The sequence below is a fragment of the Mus caroli genome, unplaced genomic scaffold, assembly GCF_978045245.1.
Source record: "Mus caroli unplaced genomic scaffold, Mus_caroli_1 scaffold_8, whole genome shotgun sequence".
Classification (NCBI taxonomy): Eukaryota; Metazoa; Chordata; class Mammalia; order Rodentia; family Muridae; genus Mus; species Mus caroli.
The window spans coordinates 29,527,194-29,549,654 of NW_028227263.1; the positions used below are offsets into that span (position 1 = coordinate 29,527,194).

At 38.3% G+C, this 22,461-nt stretch overlaps 1 protein-coding gene across 2 annotated transcripts in view; it reads left to right on the forward strand.

Annotated features, from left to right (window-relative positions):
* Pik3c2a (phosphatidylinositol-4-phosphate 3-kinase catalytic subunit type 2 alpha) overlaps positions 1-22,461 on the forward strand; it is a 96,352-nt gene that overhangs the window by 44,540 nt on the left and 29,351 nt on the right. For both annotated transcript variants that reach the window (XM_085841370.1, XM_085841371.1), the window contains 9 exons: positions 1,955-2,034; positions 2,168-2,231; positions 12,175-12,318; positions 14,575-14,620; positions 14,701-14,911; positions 17,271-17,393; positions 18,143-18,310; positions 20,426-20,537; positions 21,089-21,234. In XM_085841370.1, coding sequence (XP_085697496.1) covers positions 1,955-2,034; positions 2,168-2,231; positions 12,175-12,318; positions 14,575-14,620; positions 14,701-14,911; positions 17,271-17,393; positions 18,143-18,310; positions 20,426-20,537; positions 21,089-21,234 — 1,094 coding nt within the window. The remainder of the gene's footprint in view (positions 1-1,954; positions 2,035-2,167; positions 2,232-12,174; positions 12,319-14,574; positions 14,621-14,700; positions 14,912-17,270; positions 17,394-18,142; positions 18,311-20,425; positions 20,538-21,088; positions 21,235-22,461) is intronic.

Sequence of the window (22,461 nt, forward strand, 5' to 3'; positions counted from 1 at the left end):
AATGGCAGGAGAAACTAGTGCTTTTCTCAATGGTGATGAGCAGATAATGGGACAAAACTTACTGAGAAAAAAGGCAGAAAGTCAAATGATGTTGCTCCCATCTGACCCCACCTTAGATTTTGCCCACCCTCTTTCTCCGTTGATTATTTGAGTTAGGATCTTGCTGTATAGCTCCAGCTGTCCTAGAGTTCCTTAAATAGACAACACTGACCTCAAATTTGCTGTGGTACCTGGATTACAGGTGTGCACCATCTGCCCAGCTTAGTTTTTGCTTTATTTGTTCATTGTAAACTAGGTTTAGGATCATTTATCTTTTCCATTTTTAGGAAATTTATTACATTTATTGTGTGTGTCTGTCTCTGTGAGTGTGTGTGTGTGTATGTGTGTGAACTCAAGCGTGCCATGGTATGGGTGTGTTTAGGTAGGACGACAACTTGTAAGAGTTGATTCTTTCTTTATACCATTTAAGTCCCAAAGATGGAGCTCAGGTTATTAGGCTTGGGGGCTAATGCCTTTACCCTCTGTAAAATAGAAGTTTGTGGCTACCTAGAGGACTTCTGAGTTAAGACTACACTGGCTGTTCTTCTAGAGAACCTAGATTTGATTCCCTGTACCCATACAATAGCCCACAGGAGATCTGATACCCTTTTTTTGGCCCTCTCATGGCACCAGGCACACATGTGATGCATCAGGCATGTATATGATGCACTGATAGATACACATAGGTGCAGACAAAATACCTATACACATAAAATATTTTTTTAAAAAATAAAAGTTGTTCAGATATGGTAGTATACTTCATCCTGCAGCGCCAGTTCTGCTTACCAAAAGTGGCCCACTAGGCACTCGCATTCCACGCCCGGCTCCACACCAGCAAGCCAGGCTTCTTACCCATTTAAAGTTTGAGAATAGGTTGAGATCGTTTCGGCCCCAAGACCTCTAATCATTCGCTTTACCGGATAAAACTGCGTGTGTCGGGAAGAGCGAGAACGCCAGCTATCCTGAGGGAAACTTCGGAGGGAACCAGCTACTAGATGGTTCGATTAGTCTTTCGCCACTATACCCAGGTCGGACGACCGATTTGCACGTCAGGACCGCTACGGACCTCCACCAGAGTTTCCTCTGGCTTCGCCCTGCCCAGGCATAGAGACAGAAGGATCAAGAGTTCATGGCCAGTCTAAGTTACATAAAACCTTCTCTTTAAAATTAACAGGGGTGTACAGGGCTAGTACTCAGTGGATAAAATGTTTGAGGACTTGAGTTTGGATCCCCAGTATCTATAAAAAGCTAGGGATAACAGACCATTTCCATAATCCCAGCACTAAGGAGAAAAAGACTGACAGACCTCCCAGGCTGACAGTCCAGCCAGTATAGCCAGTGAATTAGCTCCAAGTTTAGGGAAAGAACCTGTCCTGTCTTAAAATATAAGCTATAAGCAATAGAGGAAGATATATGACATATGCACATATGTACACATACATACAAAAGTAAATAAATAATAAAATATTTAAAGATGTGCTTGAGTGTTTACCTGTATGTATACATGTATTATGTATGTATGTTTGTATGGATGGATGCCTTATGCATGCTTGGTGTGCATGGAAGCCAGAACTGCATATCAGATCTGTTGGAACCGGAATTGCAGATGATTGTGAGCTACCATATGGCTGCTAGGAGCCAGAGCCAGATCATCTACAAGAACAGCAAGTACTTTTAACCTCTGAGCCATCTCTCCAGTTCCAAATAATAAAACATTTAAAGCAATTAAAAGATGAAATTTTTTAGTATTATCTTACTGAGTCAATTATAAATAATAGTTATTTAGCATTTTATCTCCAGCCCTCAAAAATTAGTCTAATTTTAAGATTTTATCAACTATTTATACTTACCTTGATATAATGACCAAATTATTATATTTGATTCTTCTTAAACATGTGTATATGTATTTATTTAGGCAGAAGATGATGAAGCACCTGTGGATTTAAACAAATACTTGTATCAAATAGAAAAACCTTATAAAGAAGTCATGACAAGGTATAGCATCTAAAACATTCATTACAGGTTTTCAAACTTCATTTTGGGTGTGAATATATATATAATTTTTATGTTATAACAACTATTTTTGTCTAAAATAGTCTTCAGCCATGATACCTGTTTTTTCTTTCAGACACCCTGTTGAAGAGCTCTTAGATTCCTATCACTACCAAGTAGAACTGGCTCTTCAAACTGAAGTAAGTTTTGGTATAAGAACTTAAAGATTATTTCTGTTTTCTCTGAAGTTCTAGTTTTGGAATTAGATTAAATGCTTTAAAACTATATTCTTTGTGTTAGCCATGCACATGGCAATGGACAGCAAGTAGGGAAAGCTTTAGAAGAAGACTAAGGTAGCCCAAAGCATCAGAGTTTAAAAGCATGCTTGGGCTCTAGTCAGCGTATAAAAGAGAAGACAAAGCAATAGTTAAAACCTTCCTGTGTTCTGACTCAGAAAAGCAGCCACACCCAGATGCACCTTATTGGTGGTGCATAGGAACTGTCTGGCTAACTTTTTTTTTTTAAGATTTATTTATTATATGTAAGTACACTGTAGCTGTCTTCAGACACACCAGAAGAGGGAGTCAGATCTCGTTACGGATGGTTGTGAGCCACCATGTGGTTGCTGGGATTTGAACTCAGGACCTTCTGAAGAGCAGTCGGGTGCTCTTACCTGCTGAGCCATCTCTCCAGCCCTGTCTGGCTAACTCTTAAACAGTTTGAATTAGCCAGAAAAAAGTTGAGAAGAGCCTGTAAACAGAAGTGTACATACATGATACTTGGAAGTAAGCAGTTCTAAATAGCATGTATGAAATGAAATGTACTAGAGAGAGGGCTCATTGGTTAAGAGCAACTTGATTCCCAGCACTTAATAGTGGCTCACAACTATGTGTAACTCAAGTCTCAGGAGACCTCACACCCTTTTCTGGCCTTCTCAGGCACTAGGCATGCAAGAGATACACAGACATACATGTAGGCAGAATGTCATACATGTAAAATAAAATTTAAAAAAGAAGGAAGAAAACATTTGACATGATTAGATATAGTTCATAAATGATTTTTTTAGCCCACTAAACCTATTTGCTCATATTGTTTGGTGTTGTTTTTATATTCCAATATTAGAGTTGAGTAGTTAGAATGTAGACTTTAGTTGCAAAACCAAAACTATTAGTTTTTTTTTAATTTTTTTACTTATTTTATGTCTATGAGTGTTTTACTTATAGGTATATGTACCATGTATATGCCTGGTGCCTTCAAAAGTCAAAAGAAGACAATCAGGTCTCCTGGAACTGGAGTTAACAGACAGTTATGAGCTACCATGTGGGAGCTATGAATCAAACCTACATACTCTACGAGAGCAATAAGTGATCTTAACCACGGAGCCATTTTTCCAACCCCTTATTATTTGATCCTTTATAGAAAAGGCTGGCTGATCTTTTACATATAGATGGCTCTAGTCACTTAAGATGTTTTTTGCCAAGCACAGGCTGAGTGAATTGTTTAGCTCGGTCTTGTAAAGTTAGATTGGCGATAATGTAGAGGTTAGACTTAAAGGTGGCATAATTAGTTTCAGAGGAAAGGATATTTTTTTAACTATTCAGGTAAAAGAAGAGCATTTTGAGTGTACATATACATGTGTCACAGCACACTGAGAGACATGTATATTCACACCCAAAATATAGGAGTTGGTTCTCTCCACCATGTGGGTTCCTGAGATTGAACTAAAGATCTGTCAGAATTTACCCACTGAGCCATCTTGCCAGCCGTGCTACTAGTACATTCTTATCAACATATTAAAATACCGAGTATCACATCCTGAGACAGTGTTGGTACACTGAACCTGAACAATGAGCCCAAATAATTTCCTCCATTAAGCTCTTGCTGTCATTTAGTCACAGTGACAAGGAAAATAACTTATTTGGGTGTCTGAGATGGCATCAACTCCTCCAAAAGAGACATTGGGTGAACCTGGAATTTAGTATAAGAGGTCCAAGTGGAGATAATACACTTGGAAATCATCAAAGTATACATGATATCTTTGAGAAAAATATATAAGTACTACAATATGGGGGATGGCTCAGCAGTTAAGAGCACTGGCTGAGCCGGGCGTGGTGGCGCACGCCTTTAATCCCAGCACTCGGGAGGCAGAGGCAGGCGGATTTCTGAGTTCGAGGCCAGCCTGGTCTACAGAGTGAGTTCCAGGACAGCCAAGGCTACACAGAGAAACCCTGTCTCGAAAAACCAAAAAAAAAAAAAAAGCACTGGCTGCTCTTCCAGAGGTCCTGAGTTCAATTCCCAGCAACCACATGGTGTCTCATGACCATCTGTAAGGACATCTGATGGCATGTGGGTGTACATTCAGCAGAGCATTCATACTTTAAACAAACAAATCCCTTAAAAAAAAAAAAGACTAGTTGGTTTACTAAGAAATCATTGAGGGTGTGGAAGAAGAGTTAACTCAGCAGTTAAGACAATGGCTTCTCGTCCAAAGGACCTGGATTTTCCTCCCAGCATCCATATGGCAGCTATAGTTTTAAGGTACCTGATGGCCCTTTCTGGTCTTCTTGGGTACCAAACACACATGTAGTGCTCATGCATAACATATGCATACACACATATAAAATGTTGAGAGCCCATGTAATCCTGTATCAGCCCCACCACTCCTCTGTTCTCTTTGCAGCAATAAGCTGCAAAGTTTTGCTGCTTCTCCTTTTTTCCTATTCTTTTAGGGACTCATTCCAACTATGCCTTCATTGCTAGCACTCCTTAAAACAGAATTATTTGTTGTGTCTGTAAATGGACATGGATATGTCTATACGTTTGCATGTGGAAATCAAAGTACAACTTGAAGAGAGTCACTTTTCTCCTTTTATTATATGGGTCCTGGGATCAAACTCAGCATATTGGGCTCATGGCAAGCACCTTTGCCTGCTAAGCCAATCTTGCTGGCCCATTGTAACATTAAAATGAAACTGTACATCAGATATGCACAGTCCCAATTTTGTAGTACTTATATATTTTTCTCAATCTTTCTGTAGATTTATTTACATCTGCTTTTTTTTAAAAGATTTATTTATTTATTTTATGTATATGAGTACACTGTAGCTGTGTAGATGGTTGTGAGCCTTCATGTGGTTGTTGGAAATCCACTCACTCAGACTCTGCTCACTCTGGCCCAAAGATTTATTTATTATTATACATAAGTACGCAGTAGCTGTCTTCACACATGCCAGAAGAGGGTGTCAGATCTCATACGGGTGGTTGTGAGCCACCATGTGGTTGCTGAGATTTGAACTCAGGACCTTCAGAAGAGTAGTCAGTGCTCTTATCCGCAGAGCTATCTTGCCAGCCCTGTAACTTCTTATAATTCTAAAATTATTCCAAGTGAAAAGTTTACTTTAATAGTGAAAAATAGTAACAGAAAGCAGATGTCAAGTCGGAGAAAAGGGAAGGTAAGGACATAAAAAATGAACTTTTAGAGCTGGCTGTAGTGATACACATCTTGAGTTTCAGGCCAGCCTGCTCTACATAGTGAGTTCCAGGGTTGCATAATAAAGAGCTCTTGTCTCCAAAAAAAGAAAGAAAGAGAGAGAGAGAGAGAGAGAGAGAGAGAAAGCAAGCAAGCAAGCAAGCTTTTAGGAAAAATAATTAAAAATTATAAACTGTAAAGCAAATGAGCTCTTAGGCTAGTTTGAACTTAATGCTTAGCCTGGGTTGGCCTTGAACTTGTGAACTTCCCTCCTCAACTTCCTATATTCTAGGACTGTATCCTGAGCCCCAGCTTTTAGGCTTATAATCTGCCAACTGTGCTCCCCAGCAGGGAGCCTGGTACCTATATTTCCTAGAGCTCCCTCAGGTATTTGCTTGGCTTTCCATTCCTTAAGGAACTTAAATGTTATCTGAGTGCTCCAAACCACCTTCTCTCAAATATCAATTCTTTTATTTCCTCTTTTACAATTTGATTGAACATGTTGTTTGTTTTAAAACAGTGCCTTACTATTTTATTTAGCCCAGGCTGTTCTCAAACTTGCTGTGTAGTTTAAGCTGTGGAATTTAGAATTCTCCAACCTCAGCCTCCCCTTGTGCTAGGATTACAGGTATATGCTCAAAATAAATCATGCCCACCTTAAGTATAATTTTTTAAAAGATTTATTCATTTATTTTATTTATGATGAATACACTGTCACTCTCTGCAGCCACACCAGAAAAGGGCATCAGATCCCATTACAGATGGTTGTGAGCCACCATGTAATTGCTGGAATTTGAACTCAGGACCTCTGGAAGAGCAGTCAGTGCTCTTAACCTCTGAGCCATCTCTCCAGCCCAATTGTTTTTTTTTTCTTTTTTCTTTTTTCTTTTGTTTTTGGTTTTGGTTTTGGTTTTTCGAGACAGGGTTTCTCTGTGTAGCCCTGGCTGTCCTGGAACTCACTTTGTAGACCGGGCTGGCCTTGAACTCAAAAATCCGCCTGCCTCTGCCTCCGATGTTTTTTGTTGTTGTTGTTTTTGTTTTGTTTGTTTTTTTTTTTTTTGTATCTATCTTTTTCCTGTTTTAGTTTATTGTGCTCAGTCAGTTCAGAGTGACTTTGAACTAGCTAAGGCTGGCCAAGGCTAGCCTTGATCTTCCTGCTCATAGCTCTTGAGTTCAGGCATTATAGGCATTTGCCACTATTCAGAGGCTTACCAAATTCACAGAATTCTACCATCATCACCCCAGTGCTGTTCTAGAGTATTTTCACATACAAATTTGCAGTTGACCCGCCTTCCAGCACTAGCCTCAAATAATCGCTGAGCTAGTTCCTGTCTCTAGCATGATTTCCTCTTCTGCACATTTCTTATAAATGGAATGTAGTAATATTTCTATGCCTGTTTCGTTTTTTTCAAATACCAAACCCTTTTATCTGTTGTAATATGTATTTGTAGTTTATACCTTTGTGTGGTGTGTTGTATAAGTGCTTAATTAGTGTGGGTGGCTCTCCTGGAGCTGAAGTCTCAGGTGGTTAGGAGCTACCTCATATGAGTTCTGGGGACCAAATTCATGGCCTTCCTTACCTCTGAGCCATCCCTATAACCCTACAGCCAGCTTCTTACATGGGTGCTAAAGATCCAAACTCAGATCCTTGTGCTAATTGTCTCTACCAACTGAGTCATCTCCCTAGCACCAACCAGCAGTTCCTTTTTGCTAAGTACTATTCCATTGTAGTATATTTTGTTTGTCTGTACATCTAATAATATACATTTGAACCTCAGTTAATAGATTTTGGTTATCATAAATAATGTTGGAATAAAGATTCATATATAGTTTTTGTATGGATTAATGATTTACTTTCTCTTGGGAAACTTTTCAAAGAAATCAGCAAGTTGCAGAAATTTTTTAATTCTCGTGAATTTATTTTTCTGGAAATAATCTGTTCATTTTGCTAAAGTGGCAGTATGGGACTTGAGAAAAGAAATAATGGCTTGGTGGAATATTCTTTTGACTTTGTTTCTCATGTGCTGGTATTACAGATAAGTACCATCACACCTGGATACTTTTTTTTTTTTTTAAGAAAATTTGTTAGTCTTTAAGAAGAGTCCATAATTTGCAGATGTAAAAAGTAACTACTTTGTCTAGGCTGTAGAAAAATGAACAATTTAAGACATAGAACTTCTGATAAAACCTCTTCCCAGACTGAAGTTTAGCCCCTTTGAAGAGCAAATGGCTAACACAGAAAGATAGAGCCCATGGGAAAGAAAGTTCCTAAAGAACTTAAGCCAGAGCTGCCAGGTTGGGAGAACAGGATCTGAGGGTACAGGTAGGACTGGTCTTTAAGAACCACTGAGCTTCCATAGTGAATTGAAAAGGAATTAATAAATGCATACAGGACTGGAACCAAGGTGCAAAGTGTCTTTCTGTTCTCTTTGTGTTAAAAGTGTCTTTTTAGTGCCCTCTAATGACAAAAAATGTTAGTGTAAGTTCAGTTCTGCTTCTACAAACAGAGCAAAAGAGGGGTGGGGTTAAAGCTGTGAGACTGCTCCATGTCGTTAAGAATAAAGGAGAGGGCTGGTGAGATGGCTCAGTGGGTAAGAGCACCCGACTGCTCTTCCAGAGGTCCAGAGTTCAAATCCCAGCAACCACATGGTGGCTCACAACCATCCGTAACGAGATCTGGCGCCCTCTTCTGGAGTGTCTGAGGACAGCTACAGTGTACTTACATATAATAAATAAATAAATCTTAAAAAAAAAAAAAAGAAAGAATAAAGGAGAATAGTGCAATTCAATGTCACGAGCCTTCTTATTGGAAAGGCTTTTAGACGAAGGTGAAGTTATAAGCATAAACATAAATCAGATAACTAGAAAGGGAGAACTTGAATGCTGATCTTCAGTAGTAATTGGATATTTAAGAAAATGAGAGGGTTTCATTTATGCTTGAAGGTGAAAGGGGCATTTTACTTATAATAGCTAAGCCTCAAGAATAGAAATCCTAAAAGGGAAGATGCATTGCTGAGTTGCAGCCTTTCATAGTACTTGCATAAAAGTGTAGCATGAATATTTTATGAATTTTTAAGCTGTGCATAGTGTGCAGTTACTAGGAAGGAAGAGAGAAGATCCCTTAAGCTTATGAATTTGAGACCAGCCTAGGCAATAGATCACGTTCCTGTCTAAGAGAAGGAAGAGAAATACATGAATGCTTTTGTTGTTCAAGTTTCTAAAACTACATTTTGTGGGTGTATATCTGTATACAGTCGCAGGTGTATGTACAGGCCAGAGGATGGCCTCAAGTATCATTCTTCAGGCATGCCATCTACCTTTCCTTTGAGCCAGGCCTGGAGTTTACCAGGTAGGCTAGTATGGCTGTCTTAGTTACTATTGTAATGCTGTGAAGAAACACCATGACCAAGACAACTTACAAAGGAAGATACTTAATTGAGGGCTTGCTTATAGTTTTAGAGGGTGAGTCCTTGACCATCATGGTGGGGAGCACGGCAGCAGGCAGGCTATCATCAGGTTCTGGAGCAGCAACTGAGAGCTCATATTATCTGTAAGTTGCAGACAGAGACTGAGAGAATGGGTCTTATTGTGGGCTTTTGGAACCTCAAAGCCCACCCCTAGTGACACACCTGCAACAAGGACAAACCTCTCAATCCAGTAGTCTACTAATCAGGAACCAAACATTGAAATATATTAACCCATGGGAGCTATAGACATTTAAACCACCAGAGTGGCTGACCAAGTAGCCTCAGGCATTCTCTTGTCTCAACACTGGGATTACAGTCACACACCACTACTTCCAGCATTTTTATGTAGGTTGTAGGGGTTGAATGAAGATGCTCAATGCTTACAACGCCAGTATACTGACTGTAATGATTTCTGTAGCACTAAAATTTATAGCTAGCTGACACACAATAGTTATACATATTTATGGTATATAATGAGATATTTCAATATATGTACAATGTGTAATGACCTATGCAAGGCAGGGAGTACACTCCTATAATCCTAGCACTACACAGGCTGCAGAATTTATGCACTTAAGATCAACCTGGGTTACATAAGGAGTTTCAGAGCAACCTGAGCTCATTATTGGGATGTCTCTAAAAACAATTAGTTAACTAATGTATGTAATGATAAAATCAAAGCCCACTCCTAGTGACATATTTCCTCTAACAAGGCCACACCTCCTAATCCTTCTACTCTTTTCAGTTTCATTCCCTGGTGACTGAGCATTCAAATCATGAACCTGTGGGGGCCATTCTTAAGTCAAACTACCACAAATGCCAGTACCCACATCAGGTACCTCACAACCACCTGCCAGCTCCAGGGTTCTAAAACTCTCTTCTGGTCTTTACTGATACCTACACATATGTGGCATTCACTTATATGCACACACAACACACACAAAAGTAGTGAGAATTTTGGTTTCTTAAAACAAAAAAAACACAGAGAAATATTATGGGAATATGTTTTCATTTTAATCCTAGGTTATGGGGCTGCTTCACAGCAGGTCACTTTGATTTGCCTCATGCTCTAGCAGGGGTGTGGTTTTCCAGCTGTAGATAGTCTGTGTGAGTGTGTGACATTTGGAAATCTGGGGTTTTTTTCAAAGGGTATATAAATACTAGCATCCCAATGCTGTGGATTGTGGTTTGTTGCTCATTGTCAAATAGTCATGTGTGAAGAGATGAAAAGAAATTAGAGATCCTGACAGCAAAGATCAAACTTACCCAAGGTACTCAATGCCCCTAATCAGCAGAAAATAATCTAACGATATTGTTGCCCCTTACCCCTCTATCCATTTTTTCCCTCCTACCTAGTGTTAGGAGATTGAAAAGGTGGGGTAGAGGAGAGGAGAATGGTGGAAGAAAAGAGAACCCACAAAGTAACCAAAAGTCCAGTTATTCACAAAAATAAAAATGAATAAAAATGTTTTAAGTAGTGAAGGAACTCTGTGTCATTGGGTAAGTGATCTTGTAGTGCATTTGTACGTATACACTTTGGGTTTATGCTCCAGTCAGCTGTAGTGGAGTAACACACACGAGCTGTCCATATGGAGACAGAGGTCAAACAGACTTGGAAAGTGATAGCTGACCCAGCACTGCTACAACTGACCTTTAAACCTCAGTGGGTTGTTTTTTTTTTAATTGCTTTTTATTTTAAGATTTGTATGGCCGGGCAGTGGTGGTGCACGCCTTTAATCCCAGCACTTGGGAGGCAGAGACAGGAGGATTTCTGAGTTTGAGGCCAGCCTGGTCTGTAAAGTGAGTTCCAGGACAGCCAGGGATACACAAAGAAACCCTGTCTCGGAAAAAAAAAAAAAGATTTGTATGACTGTGTGTGAGTGCATGCCCAAATGTGTATGTGCATATGAGATTAGGTGTAGGAATACACTACATACCTGGGTACCTGTGGAGTCCTTCAGAGCCAATTATAGGCATTTGTGGGATGCTCAGCTTTTGTTTTTGAGTGATGGGATGCAAACTCGGGTTCTCCTGATAACTTTAGTTGGGTTGATTGACTTGTTATTTTCAGGCAGGGTTTCTGTACAACCCTGTCTAATTGGAACTTGTTATCTAGACTAGGCTAGTCTTGAACTAATAGAGATCATCTGCTGCAGCAAGAGCTCTTAACCAACCGCTGAGCTATCTCTTAAGCCCCTCAAGGGTTATGATTTCTTTTATTAGAAGTTTGTACTTTTTGTACTAGTGTTTTACAAAAGAGGGTTATTTTCAACATGGAAATTACTTCCAAGTGAAAGTTTAAAAGATAAATTTAGGGCTGGTGAGATGGCTCAGTGGGTAAGAGCACTGACTGTGGATCCAAAGGACCTCGGTTCAAATCCCAGCAACCACATGGTGACTTTCAACCATCTGTCATGAGATCTGACGCCCCCTTCTGGTATGTCTGAAGACAGCTACAGTGTACTTACGTATAATAAATAATCTTTTAAAAAAGGTAGATAAAGCCGGGCGTGGTGGCGCACGCCTTTAATCCCAGCAGAGGCAGGTGAGTTTCTGAGTTCCAGGACAGCCTGGTCTACAAAGTGAGTTCCAGGACAGCCAGGAGTATACAGAGAAACCCTGTCTCGAAAACCAAACAAACAAACAAAAGGTAGATAAATTTAGTTTTGCTTTTTAGATTTATTTTAAATGTATGAGCAAATCTAGTTTTAAAAAGATGATTTAGGGGCTGGTGAGATGGCTCAGTGGGTAAGAGCACCCGACTGCTCTTCCGAAGGTCCAGAGTTCAAATCCCAGCAACCACATGGTGGCTCACAACCATCCTTAACGAGATCTGGTGCCCTCTTCTGGAGTGTCTGAAGACAGCTACAGTGTACTTACATATAATAAATAAATAAATCTTTAAAAAAAAAAAAAAAAAAAAAGATGATTTAGTAATTATTCCTAATTTGTTGTCTTTTAATTCTAATATGAAATTAATAACATTTACATATGAATAATTGTTTCGGAGTGAAAACTAACCATGCCTTGCTTTAGTAAATTTTTTCACAGCATACCACATGATTAAGAACTTATCTCAGTTCTTTTACTTTTCAGTAGAAAGTATCTAATCTCAGAATTGTCTAAAATATCTAGCTTCTGGCGTCATCTTTGACATGAGTTGAATATTTTACCTCGTTATTTTTATTTTACTTTTCATTTTTAAAGAACCAGCACCGAGCTGTTGATCAAGTGATTAAAGCAGTAAGAAAAATTTGTAGTGCTTTAGATGGGGTGGAGACCCCCTCCGTTACAGAAGCAGTGAAGAAGTTAAAGCGAGCAGTTAACCTTCCAAGGAATAAAAGTGCTGATGTGAGTATGTGTGTGGACTTAAGTGACCACCTGCCACTTAAACAGGATGTTTACCTCTATAGACAAGATATTGTCATATGAACTTTTTTGACTTTTACTTTTGGCTTTTGGTGAATTGCTCTTTTGGTGAAGTGGGGATTCCTTGTTGAAATGATGGAAGAACTTTGTGAACATGGACACCAAATAGTGGATTCAAATCATCTTCCCTCTATAAGTGAGATCCCTGGCGATTTAGGAAACCTAGAGTAGTGCTTCCAGTCCTCTCTTGATGGAAATGTTTGTGCTTATTGTACTTGAGCCATACCGCTGCCCTGTTGAAGTGGCTTTGTCTTAGAAGCAGCCAGATGTTGAGTCTTCTATTATGCATATGCCAGTTTTTAATAAAACTGTGTCCCATGATACTTCCTTCCATGGGACTTTAATAAATTCAGTTCATAAAAATGTTTATGTCTTTTATTGAAAGGAATAAAGAAAAAGTGAACCTCACAAGCTACTATACATTTTAAGGAGAAGCTGTGTCATTGGCCTGCTCCTCTGTGTCTGGCTGCTCACAAGTCTACTCCTTCTTACAGAAATTTTAGCCTCATGACACTTAAAGTGTCCTCAACATTTTGTTTTGGTTTGGTTTATTGGGTTGGGGGAAGGGGATTTGCAGGATTCTGTTTAAAAATTATTTGGAAACTCAAATCACCATAGACTCAATGTCGGAAGTTCCTGTTCTTTTTATTCTTATTCCTTTATTGACTAAAGGAAGAGTAAAGTGCCCCTGAGGTGATGGAATGTATCCCTTTAAACTGCAAGCCAGAGCAAAACTTCCTCCTTTCCACTGCTTCTTTTCAGGTATTTTGGCCCAGAAATAAGAAAAGTAAGAAACATAGTATCATTGAAAATGATCATGCCTATGTTCCTTATAGATTAATTGTTGTCATTAAATGTATCTTCTCACTGAAAAAAAAAAAAAAAGGAAGAGTAAAGTGTAGTCAAGATGGGAGTTTACGATATATATGAATTTCCTTTAATCACTGAATGGTAATAGAGTTTAGATTCTTTTCTTTAGGAATGTTACTCTCATGATAGTGAAAAATACTGTACTATGTTACAAAATAATTATTTAATTTAAAATAAAAGAACTGATTTCATTCTTTTCCATAGTAAGTTTTAGGTGCTCTTATTTGTCTGTCTTCTTGAGACAGGGCCTCATATTTTCCAAGCTGGTCTCCAACTCACTGTACCTTTGCCAAGGAAGTCCTAGACTTCCTGTCTTGCTCTTACTTCATAGGCACTGACTGTAGGCATGCTGACTATAGGCAGCCTTTTGTTTCTGGTCCAGGCCAGCCTTGAACTTGCTGTATTCCTCCTTTCTCGGCTTCCCGGGTGCTATAATTATGGGCATGCTTCCCAGTCCAACTTGCCCTAATTTTCATATTACTAAAAATCATTTGTTGTCAGGCATAGTGGCACACAGTTTTAATCCCAGCACTTGAGAGGCAGATACTAGTAGATCTCTAAGTTCAAAACCAACTTGGGCTACATAGTAATAAGACCCCATCACCAAAACCAAACCAAACCTGTTTACTTAGGTCTATGTTTTCGCTTTTTTCTTTGGTTGCTATTCTGCATTTGTGTCTGTGTTATGTGGATGCAGATAGATGTTCATGTACGTATATGTGTTGGGGGTGGACAAATATGGTCCATGTGGGGATTGGAGTTCTACAACAGATGTTAGCTGCTCTCCACTCCTTTTGAGACAGGGTCTCTTGTAGAACCTAATGTTCATCAACTTAGCTACATTAACTGGCCAGTGAGCTCCAGGGTCTACAAGGATCCACCTTCTGCCTCACACCCTCTCCCTTCCCTGTGCTGACACGCTACACTCGCTTTTACCTGGGTGCAGGGAACTCTTTCTCATGCTTTCCTGGCAGCTGTTTTACCGATTGAGGCATTTTCATAGCCCTCCATTTCTTTGTTTGCTATTTTATTAATTTTTCCAACATGTTTGGTAAATTTCTTCTGAGAAGGGTTTCTTTGACATTTAATGAATGTATCAAAAGTAAAGGTTATTTAAAACAAAAGCAAGGGCTTAGACTGGTGATGCACTCCTGTTGTTATCCCATCATTTTGGATGAGGAGCAGAAGTTTAGCAAGTTTGAGACCAGACTGGGCTACACAAGACCCTGTCTCCAAAAAGGAAGAAACAGTAAACATTTTATATTAAATTATGGTCAATTTCTGACTAATTGATACATGTGTATACAGGTGACTTCATTATCTGGAAGTGACACAAGGAAGAACTCAACTAAGGGTATGTCTTTAGATTTTTTGTTTTACATTTTGGCAATGATTTTTGCTTTTTCAGAGAATTAAGACTCTGTTTCAATGTAGGGTCACTGAATCCTGAAAATCCTGTTCAAGTAAGCATGGATCACCTAACAACAGCGATTTATGATCTTCTCAGGCTCCATGCAAATTCTAGTAGGTGTTCTACAGGCTGTCCCCGAGGTAGCAGGAACATCAAGGAAGCATGGACTGCAACAGAGCAGCTCCAGTTCACTGTCTATGCTGCACACGGAATTTCCAGTAACTGGGTATCAAAGTAAGTAGCTGCTTAAAGGACATCCACAGCTTTACCCACAAGTTACACTAACTTAGTGTTGGTAACTACTTTTATCTTTTTTGTTTAAATGAACAATTTAAAGATCACTGGAAACCCTTGTACCTTTGTGGTTTTAATAAAATTACAGAGCCGTCTGAAGTAATTGTAGTGAAAAATGTCATTTTTATGATATGAAAAAAGAGCAAGAGAGCCAGGTATGATGGTGCACACCTTTAATCTCAGCCCTCTGAAGGTGGAGGCAGAGGCAGAGGTAGAGGCAGGGGTAGGCAGATCTCTGAATTCAAACCCAGCCTGGTCTACAGAGTGAGTTCCAGGACAGCCTGGGCTACACAGAGAAACCCTGTCTCAAAATAAAACAAGAAAACAACAGCAAAACAACAACAACAACAAAAATCACAGGAAAATATATAGTGAAATTGAGAAACAAAAATGTTATTTAAAAGAATTACCTTAAGATTGCTGAGCTTTTCTGCCTGCCTTTTAGAATCAACATAATTTGAAACAAAATGTAATGGGACTAGAATTCAGGCCCTATATCCCTTTAATAGCTCACAGTCTACCAGCTGCTAATGTTTGAATTCTGTAAGAGCATATTCCTTCTTACTGATGTCTTTTATAAGGGTGTTCCTCTTGACTTCTTTTCTTTTGTTAAAATCTTTAAGGCATAGCATTTTGGGGCCAATTTTAATTTACTTTAAAATAATTAATATAAACTGTAAAGTATAAACTTAATATTTTACTGAAATCTGTTCATGATGGCTTAAAACAAAATAAAATAAAGTCTAGTGGAGAGTTAAACAAAAAATTCCACTTGAATTGAGCTTCAATTAAATTCAATTGAATTGAAATGATAGAGTGTTTGTTGTTGTTTTCAAACAGGGTCTCTATGTAGTCCTGGCAGTTCTGGAATTTGCTATGTAGCCTTGAACTCTGTAGCTGAAAGTGTTGTTGTTAAGTCATGAAAAATAAGTGTTTACTGAGCCCCATCTACAAGCAGAGTTTTCAGTACTGGAAATCCAGTAACAAACGAGAACAATGACTTTCTGGAGCTTTCGTTTAAATGGCTATTCCTGCCTGTTTCTTTTTGTCTGTCTCACTATACTGCTCAGGCTGCTCTCATCTTCAGAGACTGAGTGATCCTTTCACTGCAGCCTTTTAAGTAGTACGGTTACAGGTGCATTCCAAAATGCCCAGCTGAAAACATGGCAAACAAATTGGGTTGCTTTTTTTAAACTTGTATTTTCCTTTGTTCATTGGAGTTCTATATAGGAGGACCCACATAGTAGGAGAGAACCAACTCCCACAGGTTGTCTGTCCTTTATCCTCCATACACACCCTTTCATGGACTTAGATACACTCTTAAATAAATGAAGTGAAAAAAAATTTTTTTTCATTTGACACAGGGTAGCCCCAGCTGTCCAAAAACTCTCTCTATAGACCAGGCTAGCCTCAAACTCAGAGATCCACATGCCTCTGCCTCCCAAGTGCTGGGATTAAAGGTGTGGGCCACCACTGCCCTGTATAACTTTAAGTTATAGATATGGGTGGGCATGGCATCCAGTCCTTTGGTCCTAGTACTTGGAAGGTGGAGACAGAGGAATGCGAAGTGTCCAAGAACAACCACCACCCTACCTATTCACACCCAGAAAAAGCTGTGGATAGGAGTAGAATGATTAGCATGTAAACCTAGAAGTAAGTTAGAGTAGAAGAATACAGTTTTATTGAGTCCAAGGTTCTTAGAAGATTGTCTTATTGTGTCAGTATGAACAGCAATTTGGAACTAAGTTATTGGTGTTTAGTGAAAAGAATACAGCAATACTGTGAGAATTGGTTGAATTCCTGGGTCTGTATGTTAAGTAAAGCTTAGCTGAATATTACCGTGGTGTAGCAAAGGAAAGTAGCATCAGCATCTCCACCAGTGCTCAGGAGAAGACCAGAGAAACTAAACAAACCCCAACAAAAACCAGGGATGTAATAGAAGTCACACCAAGGGAAGAGAGTGTTGGCACTTCGTGGGCTTAACTAGAAACGGATAAACACACACTCTGTTATCATTCACCTGCCCTCTCAGCACAGTACCTGAAACAGCTTATATTCTATGGGGATTATTATAGTCCCAGCATTCCCAGCCCCAGGCTGACACTTGGGGTATATGCTTCCCACGCTACTTCTTTTGTTACACTGTTCCTCTGTTTCTGTAGAATCTTCAAGGGTTAAATTTCACATGGATTTCAAAAAACAAAAGGTGACCATTTTGTCACTTGGGAAAATTTGCTAATGTACTTGTGTTAGTTAGATATTACCAACCTAGAAATCAAATTAAGTTTTCTTTTCTCAGTTATGAAAAATACTACTTGATATGTTCCCTGTCTCACAATGGGAAGGATCTTTTTAAACCTATTCAGTCAAAGAAGGTTGGCACGTATAAGAATTTCTTCTATCTTATTAAATGGGATGAACTGTAAGTGGAATTTTTTTACTTTTATAATTATTTCACTGTACCCTATTCTGTAATTTTTCCAATGTATACATTACTATGATAGCCATTGAAATTCAGTAAATTCTTACTGATATCTTGACATCTTCTACACAAAATACTATAAGACAAATTGTAATTAACATTAAAATTTTTGAAGTATTCCTTTAAATCTCTGTTTTAAAATTGCAATAGTGTAGTGTTACTTTGTAGACTTTGTCATGTCAAAGATAAAAATTTATATAGAACTCTAGAACTTGTATTTTATAAACTGCTTGCTTAAGTTCTTATTATAAAGCACTATACAAGAATCCAGCTCTTAACAACCAAGCTGAATCTTAAATCTATGTACTTGATAATATTCTGTAATGTTAATTTTTTAAATACTTTTTTTTTAACTAAGAGAACTTGTCATATTTAAGTAAATAGCTAGTTGCAGAAGTAAGGTCTAATTTTATTTTGCCTAATTATGGAACTGCCTATCTTTAAGTTCTTAGACATTTTTACAGAAAGAATTGTTACATTTTTGAGGTTTTATAATGATAATGAAATTTAAGATGTAACTTTACAAGTTAGCCATACTTGCTACTTAGCTAAAAGTTACTCAGAACTAAAGATTGTTTTATAAGTGAAATAAAACATCTAAAATTAGTCTTCATCAAGTGATTACTAATCCTTACTTTTAATCTTTTTTTTTTTCTTAACACCAACAAAATTTTTTCTCTGCCCCACAGAATCATTTTTCCTATCCAGATCTCGCAGTTGCCATTAGAATCAGTTCTTCATCTTACTCTGTTTGGAGTTTTAAATCAGAGCAGTGGAAGTTCCCCTGATTCTAATAAACAGAGAAAGGGGCCAGAAGCTCTGGGCAAAGTTTCTTTAACTCTATTTGATTTTAAACGGTGAGTGTTAACTGAATTGTGATGGTGAGTTCTCTGATACTCTGTACATCAAAAACAGGCTGGAGGCCAGGTTGGAAGCAGTGACAGCATAAGCTTTGAGCTAGGAAAGTAGTCTCTCTGCTGTAGTCTCAGAGTTATCTGGTGAATATGCAAAGGATTGCTGTCACTCACTGATCCAGGAGAAAAGTGGTAGCCAACCACTGTCATTTCTGTAAAGTATATTATGACACAGTGCAATGGCTATATCAGTTCTTGATTGTAAAATCTATTTTTTATAATTCCCACCTTTCTCAATTTTCAGAGATAGAACAATATTAAACAGTTCTAACTCACTAACCAGTCCTTAGTGTTATGAGCCCTTGATCTAAGAGTTGTAAAGATCTCTGGGGATAGTAACTTCATATGTGCATGTGGAGTTTCAAGTACAACCATGATTGCCATTCATCACCTTATATCTGAGGTACAGGGTCTCAGACTGACTAGCCAGTGAGCTCCAGGAACCTACCACTATGTCCACTTCCCTATCGCTGAGATTGCAAATATACACTGGCATCCTTGGCTTCTTAATATGAGCTCTGGAGATCAGACTAGGATCATGCTTGTAGAGAAAGTACTTACCAACTGAACTGTCTCCTCAGCCCTGAAATTGTTTATTTTTGGGGAAATACAAAACAATTTATAGATGAAATATGTAATGAAGATTTGGAATTCTCCTCCAGAAATGGAGTCATAAGTGATTGTGTGCTACCTAATGTGGATCCTAGGAACTAAGGTCATTTGTAAGAGCAGCAAGTACTCTAAGCCACTGAGCCATCTCTCTAGACTTTATTCATACATGCATACACAAAAAGTTTAAATATTAATCTTGAAAAAAGAACTTTAATTTACCAAAGTACATAACTAATTGTTTTAAATAGTTGCTAGTTCGAGAATAAGGATCAATGTATGTTTTGAGTCCCACTGCCCTGTTTTTGTTTTTTGTTTTTGTTTTTGTTTTCTTAAAACATTCAGTGGGCTGGTGAGATGGCTCAGTGGGTAAGAGCACCGGACTGCTCTTCCAAAGGTCCGGAGTTCAAATCCCAGCAACCACATGGTGGCTCACAACCATCCGTAACGAGATATGACGCCCTCTTCTGGTATGTCTGAAGACAGCTACAGTGTACTTACATATAATAAATAAATAAATCTTTAAAAAAAAAAAACATTCAGTTAAAGTGTATGTGTGTGGGTAAGTCGAAAGGTAGTTTGCAGAAGTCAGTTCTCTTCTTCCACAGTGTAGGTTTGGAATTGATTACAAGTTGTCAGTTGTAAGAACAAGAGCTAAGACATCTTACCAATCCCACTTCCTATTTTTAATAAATATAATTTGTTATATCATACAATATACTCATTTATATATCATTCTTAAGTACTTTATATTACTATAGCCAAATGAAGACGTTGCAACAGAGACTGTTATAGCTGAGATTATAAATATGTGCTACCATGTCCAGCCTTTTAAACTGTATTTATTCATTTAAAATTACTTTTTATTGTTTTTAGGCACGAAATCACTATGTAGCCCAGGTTATCCCAAACTTTAGGTTCTGTTCCAACCTCCTGAATACTGAGATTACAAATATGTAGGCTCCTAAATATTTATTGTCTAGCCTTTTAAAGAAAAAAATGTACTGAGGAGTGCTAAATATAGTTTGCCTCAAGTAAGTTGTGTTTCAATGTTACAAAGCAGTTACTGATTCTCTTGGCTTTTTATTCTAATGGTAAAAATCAGGATGCGGTTCTGTAATCCAGGTCGTGACTTGAAGTCCTGGTCTCTGGGGGAAACTTGGACACTTCCTGTTTACATAGTGGTATTAGACAACAGTGGCCGTCCTTATCCCTTCTCTGCTCTCTTCTCAATGCCATTCTTTTCAAGATGCATTTTTATTCTCCCTTTTTCTGTTCCCACCCCAACTTTAATATTTTATCTAACTTCTCAGTAGTGTAGTAGCTGACTCCTTTCAATGTATTCTTTAAAACTGTACTGTTTTACCAACATTCCAAGTTGATTATCATGTTTTGTGGGTTTGAAATTTTGAAAATGAAAATCACAGTATTCTTTTTATGTTCATTAAGGTTTTTAACATGTGGGACTAAACTTCTCTACCTTTGGACTTCATCACATACAAATTCTATTCCTGGAGCAATGCCCAAAAAAGGCTATGTCATGGAAAGAATTGTGCTACAGGTAATGGTAGTTATTGATTCACGGAGGGCTTAAGTGTAAATGTCTTTTTAAACAGTGTTTGTATATTCCATAACATGGATTGTTATTAAAGAAGCCTAATCTTGCTTTAATCTCACAATCTGTCTTTAATTTAAGTGTTAATAAAACCATTTGCAGTTTCTGAGAGAGTAAAACATGCCGTTTCTATCCCAAGAAATAAAAACATGCTTTTGAGAATGACAAACTGTTGTTGGTAATCACTATCAGCAGGAAGGAAAAAGCACCAGCTTTATACTTAATATCAATTTATCTAGATTGTTAAGAAAAATTGGTTTCCTGAAAGACAAAGATACTAATATTGAAATTTTGGATTATAATTTGATTCTGCCAGGCAGTGGTGAGTCCCAAGACTCAAGAGGCAAAGGTAGACAGATCTCTGAGTTTAAGGTGAACCTGGTCTACAGAGTGAGTTCCAGTACAGCCGGGGCTACACAGAGAAATTCTGTCTTTGGAAAACCAAGTACACACATACCACACATATTTTTTTCACTGATTTCTGTTAATTTTTTCAGGTTGATTTTCCTTCTCCTGCATTTGACATTATTTATACATCTCCTCAAATTGATAGACCCATTATACAGCAGTACAAGTTGGAAACACTGGAGAGTGATATAAAGGGGAAACTTCTGGATATTATTCACAGAGATTCATCATTTGGGTATGCTTTGTTTATTACTTTCTTGGGACTGTCCTGTGATGTAATACTAAGGTTAAAGCTTGTATTATAGCCCATGATTTAGAAGTTGTCTTGATACGAAGAGGGCCACTTGGGACTGGGAGTGAAGAATGATCCCAACAGTGCCAATGAAAGACTGGCTACATACAAATCAGGGAAATGTATAAATCTTTTAGTATTTTTAATTGTTTAGCCTTTAAAATTGTTTCTGTAACACGTGTGTCTGTGTGTGCCCATGTGGAGAGAGGTCTACCTGGGGTCTCTTTAACCTTTTTTTTTTTTTTGGAGCCAGACTCTTACTGAACCTGGAGCTCGACTCTTGGCTAGGCTGGCTGGCCACAGGACTTTAGGAATTCTCCCTGTCTCTTCATTCCCAATGCTGGGCATGCAGATGGACACTGCCACACCAAATTTATATGTTAATGCTAAAGACCTGATCTCAGGTGCTAATGTTTGCATAGGAAGAAATTTTTCCACTGAGCCATTTACCCAGAATCATGTTTTACTGTATGTGTACATGTATGTGCATATAGAATATAGAAGTTAACATTAAATATCTTCCTTAGTCAATCACTCTCCACCTTATTTTTGAGATAGGGTCTCTGACTGAATCTGGAGCTTGCCAGCAAGTTGAATAGACTGGCTGGCCATCAGGCCCTAAGATCTACTTGTCTCCGTCTCCACCTCCACCACCCAGATGCTTTAAAACAAAACAAAATACAACACATCAGTGCTGGGAATTGAATTCAAGTACTTATAATTGCATAGCAAACACTTTCCCAACTGAGCCATCTTCCAGTCCTTCTTGTATTATCAAAGGCAAACAGGCTGAGAAATATATTTCTAATATGTATCAGTTGATTAATTTGCTTAATCTATTCATGGGCTGACAAGGTGGTGCAGCAGATAAAAGTGCTTGCCAGTCAAGCCTGGCCACCTGAGTTAAATCCTGTAGCCCACATAAAGGTGAAAGGAAAGCACAGATTCCAAATGTTGTCATCTGACTGCCACACATGCTCTATGACATGCATGCCCAAGCACACACTGTCTACACACCCACACACACTAAATTTTTTAAAGGACATTTTAATGTTAATAAGATAAATAGCTAAGTAATAACAGAAAGCGGATGAACAAGGCAAGCCCTTAAAAATGAGATATAGGGGCTGGGGGGCTGGAGAGATAGCTCAGCGGTTAAGAGCACCAACT